We start from the raw sequence: 15,742 nt of genomic DNA, 5'->3' as shown, positions 1-15,742 counted from the left end.
GGTTAAAAGTTGTTATGAAAGCCTGTTTACAAAGATGAATCCCAAGGACAAAAATTCTTCGATTGTTTTAGTGAGCGGAGTCCTCCAAAATGACCATTCTAATGCAGAAATCGCATATGTTCTTGCGATCTGCTCAACAATTTTGAACCCAAATCATGACGAAATAATGTTGAAAAAGAATATCATGAAACAAAAAGTTAAAAAATTTTTAGTAAGTTTGTAATTTTGTAGTAGTATTTAATAAAATATCATTTCATGGCTAATCAATCATATTATTCTTTAAAGAAAAAAATCAATAATCAAACGGGCATAAATTATTCTGATTTTGAAGATAATAGCTATGAGGAAGAAGAAAGTGGAAATGAAACTGAAGATGATGAAGATGATGATGTGATGATGTATAATAAGGTGAATTTTATTATATGCATAAGATAATTATATATATGTTTATTTGTTTTAATAAATTTATTATTTTTTTTATTGGTTTGGCAGGACTGGTGAATATATTAATAATATATATAATATTACGAATTAGTAATTGATATGTACAATTTCAAAAAAAAAATACCCCCACTCCTCTAAATTTTATAAATTAAATTTATTTGATAATCATTTAAAAGAGCATCTCTCTTCAAAAAACAAAAAAAAATCAATAAATTTTACGTTTTTGTGATTAATTTATATATAAAATTTTATTAATTTGAGTTTTTCTCATTTGGCTGATAACTGTTAAACAAATAAAAGAATTTTTATCCATGAAACACAAAATTATTTTGAATTTGATCGCACAAAATTTATCAATTTTGTTAAAATTCATTTTTTTGTTCCTCTTTCGCAATATTTGGAAAGTTAAATTTATTTCTATCAAGTCTGATGCCAAGTGCCGACCATAAGAAATTATAAATTTGTGAAAAGTGTTACAAATTAACCTCTAGTTATTTGTTATATTATTTATATAGTATATATTATCAACACGTCATGCATATTTCTCTTAATTTTATATTTATCATGCAAGAATTTTTTTTTTAATAGATCAAAATCTGATTTCAATTTGATTTAGTCGAGGTCAGAATTCTTTAGGACTCTACCAAAATCATATAATTTGACTCACAGATTACGAATTAATTTTATAAATCTAATAAATTTGATAAATTAACCTATTATGGCATATACATGTGTTCATGTGATCATCTAAAAATAGCTAAACACGAATTAAATAAACAAACTTAATATTCTCTATATGCTCTATTTTGCAAGGACCGCTCATTGTACATTTGCGTAGCAGAAGACTAGCAGAAGTATCATGGAAAGTATTTATATATATTCATAGGCTTTATGAATATTTATAATATTAATAAATTATACATGAAAAAGCTTTGCAACAGCTGCTGGAAAAATGAACGCGTACTTTCAATATAGTAGAAGTATGGAAGTTATTTATATTTCATAATTTCATTAATATTTGTAGGTTTACGACTATTTCATAATATTAATAATTGTTCATGGAAAGTTTTGCGTACAATATAATGGTAAAGGTATGGAAAGTATTTATACTCCATAATTTAACTATTTTATACAATATTAATAATTATAACTGTTGGTCTAACTTTTGAACTTATAAAGTAAAAATAAAATTAACGCATGCTCTCAATGTAGTAGTGTAGAAGGAATGGAAGGTATTTGTACTTTGTAATTTCGTTAATGTGTTTACATCTTTTTTATAAAAAATATTAATAATCACGCATAATGAACTGTTGGTTTAACTTTTTGAACTTGTAGAAATAAAGTTAACGCGTGCTTTCAATGTAGTAGTGTAGAAGGAATGGAAGGTATTTGTACTTTATAATTTCGTTAATGTTCGTATGTTTACGTCTTTTTTATAAAAATATTAATAATCACATAAAATGATAACTGTTGGCCCAACTTATTGAACTTGAATATTCGTTGATGCAGAAATGAATTTAACGCTCTCAACGTAGTAGTGTAAAAGGAATGGAAGGTATGTACTTCACGATTTCGTTAATGTTCGTATGTTTACGTCTTTTTTTATAAAAAATATTAATAATCACGCATATTGAAACTGTTGGTTTAACTTTTTGAACTTGTAGAAATAAAGTTAACGCGTGCTCTCAACGTAATAGTGTAGAAGAGATGGAAGGTATATATTCCTTAATTTCGTTAATGTTCGTAGGTTTACGACTTTTTAATAATAATCACAACTGTTGGTCCAACTTTTTGAACTTGTAATTGTTTGTTTGACGTAGTAGTGTAGAAGGAATGGAAGGTATGTACTTCACGATTTCGTTAATGTTCGTATGTTTACGTCTTTTTTATAAAAAATATTTATAATCACGCATATTGAAACTGTTAGTTTAACTTTTTGAACTTATAGAAATAAAGTTAACGCGTGCTCTTAACGTAATAGTGTAGAAGGGATAGAAGGTATGTATTCCTTAATTTCGTTAATGTTCGTATGTTTACGACTTTTTAATAATAATCACAACTGTTTGGTCCAACTTTTTGAACTTGTAATGTTTGTTTGATGTAGAGATGAATTTAACGCTCTCAACGTAGTAGTGTAGAAGAAATGGAAGGTATATACTTCACGATTTCATTAATGTTTGTATGTTTACGTCTTTTTTATAAAAAATATTAATAATCACGCATATTGAAACTGTTGGTTTAACCTTTTGAACTTGTAGAAATAAAGTTAACGCGTGCTCCCAACGTAATAGTGTAGAAGGGATGGAAGGTATGTATTCCTTAATTTCGTTAATGTTCGTATGTTTACGACTTTTTAATAATAATCACAACTGTTTGGTCCAACTTTTTGAACTTGTAATGTTTGTTTGATGTAGAGATGAATTTAACGCATGTTCTCAACGTAATAGTGTAGAAGGAGTGGAAGGTATGTACACTCCCCGGTAAAAAGTATCCGACCACCCTAAAAATTAAAAAATCTTAAAAAATTCAGTTGGCCCAACAATAAATTTATATTTATTTTAAAAGTTTGAGACATGAGACACTTTTTTAAAAGTGTTTTTTTAGCTTAATTATTAGTAAAAATTGGCGGACATTTTTAATTCTAAAAATGGCAAAATTCTTAACTTTTTAACTAGAGCAGTTACGGCCAAATGAATTCCAGAAATCAATTCTTTGACTAAAAAGTAGCTTATGTTTAAAAAATCAGAAAGATTGGACTGGTAGTTGCCGAAAAATCCACCACTGAAGATCATAATTTTTATACTAAAATTTGGCAAAAATGGTGATTTTACCGTTTTTACATATAAAAATTATGATCTTCAGTGGTGGATTTTTCGGCAACTACCAGTCCAATCTTTCTGATTTTTTAAACATAAGCTATTTTTTAGTCAAAGAATTGATTTCTGGAATTCATTTGGCCGTAACTGCTCTAGTTAAAAAGTTAAGAATTTTGCCATTTTTAGAATTAAAAATGTCCGCCAATTTTTACTAATAATTAAGCTAAAAAAACACTTTTAAAAAAGTGTCTCATGTCTCAAACTTTTAAAATACTTTACTAAAAATGGCCAATTTTTTGAAATGATTTTGTAATAATTTTAAAATACTATAAAAATACATTTAATACATCAAAATGTTTTTATTATATTTTTGCTATTATTTTGTAATTGTATTGTATCTAGGTCTATAAAAATAACTTAAAATAATATCACAATAATTTTTTAATGTTTTTGTTATTATTTTATTATTATAATATAATTAACTTTGATATTATTTTAATATTTTAATCTCAAAAATACCTTAAATATATCTTGATATATTTTAAAAATTTTACAAAATAATTGCACAATTGTTTTGAAAGCCATTGTATCTAGGTCTATAAAAATATTTCAAAAAATTGGTCATTTTTAGTAAAGTAAATATAAATTTATTGTTGGGCCAACTGAATTTTTTAAGATTTTTTAATTTTTAGGGTGGTCGGATACTTTTTACCGGGGAGTGTACCTCACAATTTCGTTAATGTTCGTAAGTTTACTTTTTTTTTATAAAAAATATTAATAATCACGCATAATGATAACTGTTGGTCTAACTTTTGATCTTGTAATATTCGTTGATGCAGAAATGAATTTAACGCATGCTATCAACGTAGCAGTGTAAAAGGACTGAAGGTATGTACTTCATAATTTCGTTAATGTTCGTACGACTTTATTACAATTATGTTTATAGGTTAAGTTTTAATAACAATTTGTTTTTACAACACATCCTTTTGATATTAACAAATAATGTTATCCAAATGACTTTTATTTTATAATATTAGATATAGCAAAATATTAATCACAGATGAAATAGAAGTGAAGTTGAAAAATAAAAAGTTAAAGAACGAAAGTCAAATAAATGAAGATGAGCGACAAATAAGATTAAAAAAATTCTATTGACGAGATTGAACGCAATATTATGATAGTTTTAAATACAAATTATTTATTGTAGCTATATTTTGAATAAAAATACAAAAATTACATAAATTTATAAAATATTACGTGTAAGTTACAGTGAAAAATATTATTTTGTAATTACATATATTAATCACTTGAATTTGTGAAAAAAGTTCGCGAAATAATAATATTTTGGAAAAGTTTCGAAATATTGTACCGTAAACCTGCAAAATTCTGCGATGTAAAATTATGAAATGTTATACTTTCGGAAAAGTTTCGAAATATTATACCGTAAACCTACGAAATTCTGCGATGTAAAATTACGAAATATTATACCTTCAGAAAAGTTTCGAAATATTATACCGTAAACCTACGAAATCCTACGACGTAAAATTACGAAATATTACATTTTCGAAAAGTTTCGAAATATTGCACCCGTAAACCTACGAAAATCCTACGACGTAAAATTATGAAATATTACACTTTCGAAAAGTTTCGAAATATTGCACCCGTAAACCTACGAAAATCCTACAACGTAAAATTACGAAATATTTATTACATTTCGAAAAGTTTCGAAATATTGCACCCGTAAACCTACGAAAATCCCATGACGTAAAATTATGAAATATTACATTTTCGAAAAGTTTCAAAATATTGCACCGTAAATCTAAGAAATTCTACGATGTAAAATTTACATACATGGCAATATTACACTGTAATTCTACGAAATATTACGCGTAAACTTACAAAATATTGCGTTGAAATTACGAAATATTACTGTTGCGTAATTTTTCGAAGGTCATGTAAATTTACGGAGTATTTCGCAGGCGTAAATTTTTGTAATATTACGCCGTATTCAATTTGCAAATGTTGCATCCGGTATTCGAGTTTCAGTATAAGAACAGCATTATGTAAATACACAACTTGTTTGGAGGAAAGCTTTGCGGGTCGAATGGTTGCAGCAAAGGAGCAGCATTCGTGTTTGAGTTGTTTTTTGACAAAATCACGGGAGCTTTTAATGTTGAACCAAACACCTAAAAAACGGAAAGAAGTTGTCATGGGAATTGGGATAATAGTGATAGAAGGAACACTATTTAAAGATGATAAATCTAAATTAAAAGTAATAGGAAATAAAGAAGAATTCGAAGTCAAGGGCAACGAATTTGTAATTAACACATATTTGTTATGATTGGCAGAAGTGTTATTAATCTGATAGAATTCTTCAGTAATGGATAACATAAATTCCATGCCAGCTTTTGACGAGGAAATAAGAGTAGAGTCATCCATAAATACTAAATTATTAATCTTCATATCAGGAGAAGGACTTAAAGAACCAATTAAAGATGGTGTAGAAAGAACATAGGGGTCTATCATTTCGTTCTTCAAAACAGTAAGCAAGGGATCAATATAAATAACCCATAAAAGAGGAGAAATAACTTCGCCTTGGTCAATACCAATGCGAACCCTATAAGCAGGCGTAGATCCATGAGCAGTGAAAACGCGATTAGTGCGCTTCGTGAAAAGTGAAAGGATAAACTTAACAGCAGAAGCAGGAAGACGTATACGTTCTAGAGCAAAACGTAGCATTGTCAGATCGACCGAGTCAAAAGCTTTAGAGATATCTTGGGAAAGAATCCAAAGTGGATTTTTGTTGATATCAGCATCATGGATAATAGATTTTAGAGTAATGATAGGGTCGTGGCAAGAACTACCAGGAAGACCAGCGAAGTTACCACCTTTAAGAACATCATGTGAAGCATAATAGCAGAAAGGCGATTATAAAAAAGTTTGACAAGAGATTTTCTAATCACTTCAAGTAAAGTAATAGGGCGAGTATTTTTTAATTGACACTTCCATTCGTGAGGCTTGGGAATGGGAAAAACCATTGCTTGTCACCATAAGTCGGGAATATCAGCTTTGGAAAGGCAAGCTTGAATTAAAATGAGGAGCAAAGCCGAGGTACGAGTTCCAAGGTGTTTGAGCATTTCATAGGTAATCATGGAAGGACCAGAGGCTTTCCCATTAGGGGTGGAAGAAACGATGGATAACCATTCATCAAGGGTAGGAGGATTCATTAAAGAATCATAGATGGAGGATGACACATCATCTATAGGTCGATAGGCAGAAGACCATCTATCGGGTAGAGTTTCGATAGATACCGGGGGAGTGGACTTTATCGGAACAAAGTTTTGGAAATGGTTAACAACAGCATCATCTATGGTCTTAGGATCAGTTAATAACTGAGGCTGAGTAGGATGGTCAATAAAGACACGGTCTAAAGTAATATGGCGATGAGTACGAGAGAGCGCTGAATCAATAAAGGAGGAAAGGTCAGTCTCGAAATTATTGTTTCTATCGTCCAAGTGAGCTCGAATGGAGGAGTCTTGAAATTCTTTTTCTTGTAATAAATGAAGTCCTCGTAAGGATTTTGAGATATTAGATAAAGTATCAAGAAGTGACTTGAAGTTATCTTGTCGACATGATGAAAGAGAAGAAGGCAAGGTGGGAATAGAAGTGAACACTTTCTTATACAATTGAAGAATGTTTTGAAGTCTATGCAAGTGAATAGACCATTTATAATTGTGAGCAACAGAATAAGTTGAAGGATATTTACGCAATAGGCGTATTCAGTGATGTGCGTTGGAAGATTGGAAGCTATTGGAATCTTCCAATTCTTCCAATTCCAAACCTTCCAACGCCAATAGATTTCTATTGGAAGATTGGAAGCACTTAATTCACGTGACATATTTTTTATCCAATAGAAATATTTATTGACATTTATTAATAAAACTTTAAAAATATACATTTAAAAGTTTGAGCAACTAAATTTTATTTAGTAAATTATGTTATATATAAACTGTTACAAATAATGGGAAAAAACAAACATTATTATTTAAATTGATTCGTTTGATAAGTATTTAGGAATATCAATAACAGAACTAAATAAAGTTTTAAGATCCCATTTTGCCCTAGTATCAATTGCCGGATGTGTATATTCTGTCAAAAGGTCACCTCTCAAACTTCCTGGATTATCTCTTAAGGCTTCTTCTTCTTCCAATCGGGATATCTCTTCTTCTATTAACATTGATTCACATTCAGCAAGTTCATTTTCCCAACGCTCAGAAGTTATAATATTTTCATCTCCAGTAATTTCTTCATCATCTATAGGATTTTGTTGTAAATTTTCTGCAGAATCATCAACCGGTTTAGCATTTAAATCAAAAAACTCTGCTTCATTTTTTTGCAATTCTTTTTTCCTAAGTGAGAAATTAATAGATGCACGAAGTTTACTCATTGATAAAACTTTGTCATTCTAAAAAAATTAATTAAATTAGCAAATTTTAAATAACTATTATTAAAATTTATTAATAGAACTTACATTCAATTGGTTACGACGATTCGTATGCAAAAATCCCATGGAAGACCACATGCGTTCTACTGAAGCAGCATTTACACAGATTCCGAAAATTCTTAGAGCAATACTGGCTAATTCTTTATAATCACCTTCAATATACTTCCAGAACTTGAATACATCACCACCAAATTGTCCAAAAGTTTCATCATCAAATGGTTCATTTTTTTGGCGATAATCCTCAAAATCTAACAATAAACGGGTTGGTCTTTTCTGAAACCACGCCTTATAATAATATGTTAAATAGCGTCCCAATGTAGTAAATGACAAATTTTCAATACTAGGATTGAAATATGTAAGCCGATACTTTGGATGGAGCATAAATGAAAGCAAAAGTAATGGCTGCTCCCATTGATTCCACCATTTTTCTAATCGTTCTATCATTTTTTCACCTAATTCAATATTTGGAAACTGATTCCAAAACTGAATAAAATATCCTAATGCATGAAGTAATTCAAAAAGACGTGCTTTGTCACTTTGAAGCTTATTTAAAACGCCACAATAAGGTAATAAAACTTCTTGTAAAGATTCTATTGTATTCCACCAATCATTATCAAGAAGAATTTTACAAATGTCTTTATTCAAATAAATTTCATTGGTATTATTTGATGTTGAAGTACTTGCTTCTGCTGGTGTAGATTGTGGACGCTCATGCCGAATTGCCAAATTCTAAAGAATATTAATAAGAATAATAAATTAACTAAATGGAATGAATCAAATAATATTAAATTTAAGAAAATTATATTACCCTTAATGCCTGTTTAGATCGAATTAAACTTTTAAAACAATAGAAATGGCTGTTCCACCTAGTTTCGCATGGAACCATAATTGAATAATACTTATTATATAATTCTTTTTGTATATCACGTAATTTACCGATAAAATAGCTATTATTTCCATTTTTAAAATATGCTGATACTGTGATTGCTTTTGCTGATGCACTTTTTAATGTAGGTGATTCTTTAAAGATATCACAGATCGCTAACTGACATTGATGTGCGAAACATGGTAAGAAAATAATATGAGGATATTCTAACCGAAGTCGTCGTCTAAAAGATGAATAAAAAAAAAATATGAGTTATTTTTCAGTAATAATAATATAAAATGCGTTATAGATGGTTTATAAATCAAATTTACTTAATTCTTACCGAGCTCCAGCATAAGCTGCTGCACTATCTGAAATTATAGCAATTATTTTTGCACCTAAGTCAACTCCTGCATCTTTAATTAAATCCTCAATTTTAGGAATTATTTCAATCATACGTTCTTTTTCACTGCTAATATCTGATGCCTTCCATATTAAAATTTCACCCGAAGATGTAATAAATAATGATCCAAATATATGCTGATTTAATACATTCTTCCATCCATCGAACGCTAATGTTACACCAATCTGATCATTACTTAATTTTTCATTTCGTAATTTATCTACACTTTCTGTTTCATTATTCAATATACGATTTGATAGTACTTTTCGTCCTGGTAAAATTAGGTGTGGATTTAAAAACTCAAATAAATCCAATGTTGCTTGATTTTCGATCCATTGAAATGGAAATCCATTTGATACTGTTACTCTTAATAAAAGACGTTCAAAAACAGGTTGCTCTTTTTTTGTAGGCGTCTGAACAAGAATATTTCCCATTACATTATCACCAGTTTTAACTGGATGAAGGTGGCGTTTAGATGACGTTGTTGATGTTGAGGCAAAGGATCGAGCTGAAGAAATTTCTCCTTCTATTGTTTTAAAAAATACAGTATCAAGATTACTTTGCATAGATTCCAAGTATCTTAACACCTTTTCTCTTCCAATCTTACCAGAATCTGAATCTGCTATTAAACATTTTTTCTTTGCGATTTCCTCACTTTCATTGTCTGTTAGATTAATAATAGCATCCACTTCTTCCTGACTACCAATTTTTTTCCGAAAAAATGCACAATTTTTTAAATGATTTTTTACTTGTGGTTTTTTATTTGTAAATGTAAGCTTTGACAGTTCGTTCTCTTCTAAATTTTCAGAACATGCAAGACAAACAGCATAATTATTCCAACTATTTTGTTTGCCAAGCACTTTTATATATTGTGTTAAACGATGATTTTTTGGTTTATATTTTCTTTTAGTACTCATTTTAGAAAGCGTGAGAAAAAGATGATTAAATGACGTGTTGATTAAATTTTTTTATTGTACTATTACCGAAATAGTATTGGAAGCATTGGAAGCGGTATTGATCTTCCAATAGCCAATTCCAATAGTACAAAATTTTGATTGGAAGCTTCCAATGCACATGACCTATTGGAAGATTGAAATCTTCCAATACTTCCAAATCTTCCAACAGGCCTTCCAATTCCAACAAAAAGTCATTGGAAGCCTTCCAAGCACATCACTGGGCGTATTGAATGCATAAGGCGATTTAGAAACCGATAATGTTGAGTTAAAATTTCCAGATCTTTAGGGACCTTAGGAGTATAATTGTTGCCAACGGTAGAAGAAGGTAAAGTAGCGTTGATGGCTTTAAGGATTCGTGATTGGAGATATTCACACATTTGATTGATATGCCAAGAGAAAAAGGTTGAAGGAGAAGCATCACATAAATTATCAGCATAGTCAGTAAAATCCGTCCATTGAGAGTCAGTAACAGAGTCAAATTTGAAGACACGACGGGTCTGGCGCTTAAGTTGTCGAGCGCGAGCCAATTTGGTGGAGGCAATAAGCAAAGACATATCATAATATGTAATGACAGGGTTATGATCAGAAGTGCAAATGTCTTGAGCATCAAAAATGTAAGCAGTGAGAGCGAATCCTTTGAGAAGAGGGCAGGACCATACATAATCAACACGAGTAACTAGGTCATTGCGATGAAAGGTACCTAAGGAGTTAAAAAAATTAATAGGAGTACAATCTTCATATCCATGAGAAAGGAGATGAAAAAATAATCGGTGAATATATTTCGAGGCAATTTGGGGTTGATTAAAATATATATGATACTATTTGTCTAAATGCATATTAAAATCGCTACAAACAGCATGATGAAAACCAGATTGTTTGGTGAGGGTAAGTTGTTGAATAAGCAAATCAATAGTGTCAGAGCGCAAAACACTCTCAGCAGGGAGAGGGATATAAATAACAAATATACGAAATTTAACGTTACCTTTAAAATATAAATCAACGGAAAGCAAACGTGAAGAATGAGATTTAAAATCTTGGACATGTGAAGCAAGGGAATTTTCTATAAAAAGAGAAACACCACCAGAAGAAAGAATTTGTTTAGAAGTATCCAAATCAGAAGAGAATACAGTATAATTAGAAATGCGCTTGGATAAAAACTTCATTTGTTTGGGGTGAAGATGAGTATCAACGATACCACCAAAGGAAATATGTTTTAAAGAAAAAAAGTTGAAAGTTCTTCTAATTTAGTTTGACCATACATTTTAAGGCCATTAACATTAAAAGAAGAAATATTAAATGAATTGGAGATAAAAGAAGTATTACTAGGGAAAGAAAATAACGATTCATGCGAAAAAATTTTAGTAGCTTCGTCAAGGTTGGGAGGGTTTTGTACAAAGGTGTCATAATTAAAATTATTGTCCGACATTAAAACACAATGATAAAAAATAGTCGAGGAGTAAAAATTTAAAGAAGAAAATTAATTGGAAGAAGCTGAATCAGCTTGTTCCAGGGAAGCACCACCAATGGAGCTAATAAATTGTTGGATATGACCAGTCAGTTGGTCCAATTTACTTTCAATAACGACTCTGCTATTTTTGAGATCGTTGATTTCTTCTTGTGTGGAGGAGATGGGGTAAACACTAGTCGAAAAAGGAACATTCGGCCTTAATACAATTCGGCCTATATTCGACTAAAATTAAAAAATTCGACTTCAATTAGTAATGATCTACGATTAGACATATATTCAACCTTGTTGAATAAACGTTACGCGTTACGCGTTACGCGTATTAAAAGTTTAAAAAAGGATCATCTTATTGCATTCTTTTTTAAACTTTTTTTAATTTTCTTTCTTCCCCTTCCCCTTTCCCTTCGTTCCTCTTTCCCTCCTTTTACTTCCCTTCGTCCCTTTACTTTTCTTATCCTTTTCCCCTTTCCCCTTTCCCTTCGTCCCTCAGTTTTTTTTTTCTTTTGTAGGTCCAAGACGCCCATTTAGAAGGCCGGACTCCTATTTCGAAGGTATATATATACCTTCAAATTTTATTTTGTTGTTTTTTAACGAAACGTTTTACTAACGTTTTCGTTTTTTGCTTTTGTAGATCCAAGACGTGACTGAGATTCGTAAGTATTATTACGAATAGTGGATTTTTTTTAATATTATAGAACGGTTTACCAGCCGTTCTTGTTTTTTTATAGGTTTCAAGAGGAAGTGAAAACGAAAGGGAAGAGAAAACGAGAGGGGAAGCGAAAAATGAAAGGGAAGCGAAAAAATGAAAGGGGAAGCTAAAAACGAAAGGGAAGCGAAAAAATGAAAGGGGAAGCTAAAAACGAAAGGGGAAGCTAAAAACGAAAGGGGAAGCTAAAAACGAAAGGGGAAGCTAAAAACGAAAGGGGAAGCTAAAAACGAAAGGAAGCTAAAAACGAAAGGGGAAGCTAAAAACGAAAGGGGAAGCTAAAAACGAAAGGGGAAGCTTAAAAACGGGGAAGGGCTTAAAAACGAAAGGGATAGGGTAAAACGAAAGGAAAAGGAAAATGGAAAAGAAAGGGGAAAACGAAAGGGGAAAAGAAAGGGGAAAACGAAAGGGGAAAACAAAAGGGTAAAACGAAAGGGTAAAACGAAAGGGGAAAACGAAAGGGGAAAACGAAAGGGGAAAACGAAAGGGTGAAACGAAAGGGGAAAATGAAAGGGGAAAACGAAAGGGGAAGGGTAAAATGAAAGGAGATGGATTTCCGAAAGAGTATTTTAAGATTCGTAAGTATTGTATTACGAATCAAATATTTTTTTTTTTTTTTGTTTTTTTTAAATATTATCGTTATGAACGGTTTACTAACCGTTCTTTCTTTTTTTTAGGTTCGGGTGGGCTTCCGAAGAACGGAAAACCCAAAGATTCGTAAGTACAAATCTTTAATTTATTTTTGTTATTTTTTTATTATTACGAACGGTTTACTAACCGTTCTTGTATTTTTTTTTATAGGTTCGGGAGGGCTTCCGAAGAACGAAAACCCAAAGATTCACGTACGAATCTTATTTTTTTTTATTTTTTTTTAATATTATGAACGGTTACTAATAACCGTTCTTTTTCTTTTTTTTAGGATCGGATGGGCTTCCGTGTTCCGAAGAACGGGAAAATTCCAAGATTCGTAAGAATCTTGGATTTTTTTTTATTTTTTTTAAAAAAATATTACGAACGGTTACTAATAACCGTTCTTTTATTTTTTATAGGTTCGGCCGTTCGGGTGGGCTTCCGTGTTCCGAAGAACGGAAATCTCCAAAGATTCGTAAGAATCTTGGATTTTTTTTTTTATTGTTTTTAAAAAAAATATTACGAACGGTTACTAATAACCGTTCTTTCTTTTTTTTAGGATCTGGTGGGCTTCCGAAGAAAGGAAAACCAAGAAACCAAGATTCGTAAGTAAGTACGAATCTTGGTTTAATTTTTTTGTTTTTTTTTTAATATATGAACGGTTTACTAATAACCGTTCTTTTCTTTTTTTTAGGATCGGGTGGGCTTCCGAAGAACGAAAACCCAAAGATTCGTAAGTACGAATCTTTAATTTTTGTTTTTATTTATTATTATTACGAATGGTTTACTAACCATTCTTTCTTTTTTTTTATAGGTTCGGGTGGGCTTCCGAAGAACGAAAACCCAAAGATTCGTAAGTACGAATCTTTAATCTTTTTTATTTATTATTATTACGAATGGTTTACTAACCATTCTTTCTTTTTTTTTTTAGGTTCGGGTGGGCTTCCGAAGAACGAAAACCCAAAGATAAAGATTCGTAAGTACAGTACGAATCTTTATATATTTTTTATTTTTATTTTTATTTTTTTATCATTTTGGAACGGTTTACTAACCGTTCCTTTCTTTTTTATAGGTTCGGGCGGGCTTTTGTGTGGAAAAACCAAGATTCGTAAGTACGAATCTTGGTTTAATTTTTTTTAATTTTTTTTTTAATATTAATGAACGGTTACTAATAACCGTTCTTTCTTTTTTAGGATCGGGTGGAGTGGGCTTCCGACCTTCGGGAAAAGAAGAACCAAGATTCGTAAGTACGAATCTTGGTTTATTTTTTTTAATTTTTTTTTTTAATATTACGAACGGTTACTAATAACCGTTCTTTCTTTTTTTTAGGATCGGGTGGGCTTCTGACCTTTGGGAAAAGAGGAACCAAGATTCGTAAGTACGAATCTTGGTTTATTTTTTTTTGATTTTTTTTTCAATATTAATGAACGGTTACTAATAACCGTTCTTTCTTTTTTTTAGGATCGGGTGGAGTGGGCTTCCGACCTTCGGGAAAAGAAGAACCAAGATTCGTAAGTACGAATCTTGGTTTATTTTTTTGATTTTTTTTTAATATTATTATGAACGGTTACTAATAACCGTTCTTTTCTTTTCTTTTTAGGTCTCAGGTGTCTCAGGTGTCTTCTGAAGAACGGAAAAAACCAAAGATTCGTAAGTAAGTACGAATCTTGGTTTTTTTTCTTATTTTTTTTAATATTATGAACGGTTACTAACCGTTCTTCTCTTTTTTTTATAGGTTCGGGTGGATTGCTAAAGAACAATCAAAGATTCGTATATACGAATACATGAATCATGTAATTGTGGAATTGTATTTGAATTAGCAATATTTTTTGTAAATTAGATAGATGCAATAATAATAATATAATTATAAAGTATTTAAGCATTAATAAATACATTTATTTAATAAATTTGATAAAAAAAATCAAAATAAATTCATAAATAAATGGGTTGTTATTAGACCATAATTCGGCTTAAAGTTTTAAGGTCGAATATTGGTCAATTTAAACCTAAATAATGGTCGAATAATTAGTCCGAATTTGGGACGATTGGCACCCTAAATGCGCCCGAAAATTCGACCTCAATTTGACACAGGTTAGACCATTATTCGACCTATATTCGACCTGGTCAAATTTAGGCCGAATTGTCCTTTTTCGACTAGTGAAAGGAAGGAGCATTTGGGGAAAGATGAGAAGAAGGAGGCGACGTGTTAGAAACAATAGTGGTTAGAGGCAGAGGTCGCGTTAAAATACTTTTGGGGGGCAAGGAAGCTTTAGCAGAGGGTTGAATGTTAAGCGGAACATGGGATATGGGGGCATCATCTTGCATGAGATCCAAATCAGGTTCATTGGATGAAGGAAGCGGATCAAGGCCAAGGTGTGTTTCGATTCGAGCCATCCGTTAGTCAGCAAGTTCAAGAGCGGAGATGCGTTTATGAAAATTTGCAACTTCACATTGCAATTCACGCAAAAGGTTTAAGATGTTGTTGGCATCATCAGAAGATAATGCAAAATTTGGAGTTTGTCGGAGCAAGGTGCGTGTAATAGAATGAGAGGAGGAAGAAAAAGAGACCGATCATTCTTTACTATTATGCCGGGCATGTCGTGAGGTATTGGGATTGGGTATATTATTATTATTAATATTGTTATTGTGGTCTTGAGAATTATTAATATCATGTCTGGAAGCAGAAGCCGATCGATCTCTTGATTTTGAGCGAGATCGGGAGCAAGAACGTGAATTAGCAGCATTGGGAATAGAGCGGCGAGGAGGTTGATTGACATTAAATCGCTCTTTGAGTTTAGCCACGGAGTCGCAAGTACGAGTACGTCCTCTAGTTTGTTTGCGTGGACAGAAATTCGGGGCACAACCTAATTTGCCACATCTGTGACAAAGTTTATTAGTATTATCTGGGGAGGACCAAAAAAACACCTTGCCTTGGAAGCTGACAGTTTGTTCC

The 15,742-nt window shown here is 31.2% G+C and overlaps 3 protein-coding genes across 3 annotated transcripts; 2 read left to right on the top strand and 1 right to left on the bottom strand.

Moving 5' to 3' along the window:
* Window positions 1–34: 34 nt before the first annotated feature.
* On the top strand, window positions 35–501 carry OCT59_024933 (uncharacterized protein; the record flags this gene model as incomplete). The annotated part of the gene is made up of 3 exons (XM_066135059.1): window positions 35–211; window positions 286–408; window positions 493–501. The coding sequence occupies 3 exons, from the start codon at window positions 35–37 to the stop codon at window positions 499–501; spliced, it is 309 nt and encodes a 102-aa protein (XP_065991756.1).
* Window positions 502–7,305: 6,804 nt separating this feature from the next.
* Window positions 7,306–9,949, bottom strand: OCT59_024932 (uncharacterized protein; the record flags this gene model as incomplete). The annotated part of the gene is made up of 5 exons (XM_066135052.1): window positions 7,306–7,725; window positions 7,792–7,850; window positions 8,217–8,493; window positions 8,573–8,600; window positions 8,973–9,949. 5 exons carry the CDS (start codon window positions 9,947–9,949, stop codon window positions 7,306–7,308), a joined length of 1,761 nt encoding a protein of 586 aa, XP_065991755.1.
* Window positions 9,950–12,707: 2,758 nt separating this feature from the next.
* OCT59_024931 (uncharacterized protein) lies at window positions 12,708–14,679 on the top strand (the record flags this gene model as incomplete). The annotated part of the gene is made up of 15 exons (XM_066135044.1): window positions 12,708–12,737; window positions 12,837–12,876; window positions 12,961–13,001; window positions 13,079–13,126; window positions 13,209–13,264; window positions 13,349–13,398; window positions 13,484–13,526; window positions 13,604–13,642; window positions 13,721–13,765; window positions 13,862–13,897; window positions 13,983–14,032; window positions 14,119–14,163; window positions 14,251–14,300; window positions 14,390–14,443; window positions 14,525–14,679. The coding sequence occupies 14 exons, from the start codon at window positions 12,708–12,710 to the stop codon at window positions 14,414–14,416; spliced, it is 600 nt and encodes a 199-aa protein (XP_065991754.1). The 3' UTR covers window positions 14,417–14,443; window positions 14,525–14,679.
* Window positions 14,680–15,742: the final 1,063 nt, after the last annotated feature.

Source organism: Rhizophagus irregularis, chromosome 5 (assembly GCF_026210795.1).
Source record: "Rhizophagus irregularis chromosome 5, complete sequence".
Lineage (NCBI taxonomy): Eukaryota > Fungi > Glomeromycota > Glomeromycetes > Glomerales > Glomeraceae > Rhizophagus > Rhizophagus irregularis.
The sequence above is the reverse complement of the archived record's forward strand: the minus strand, read 5'-3'. Positions and strand labels throughout refer to the sequence as shown.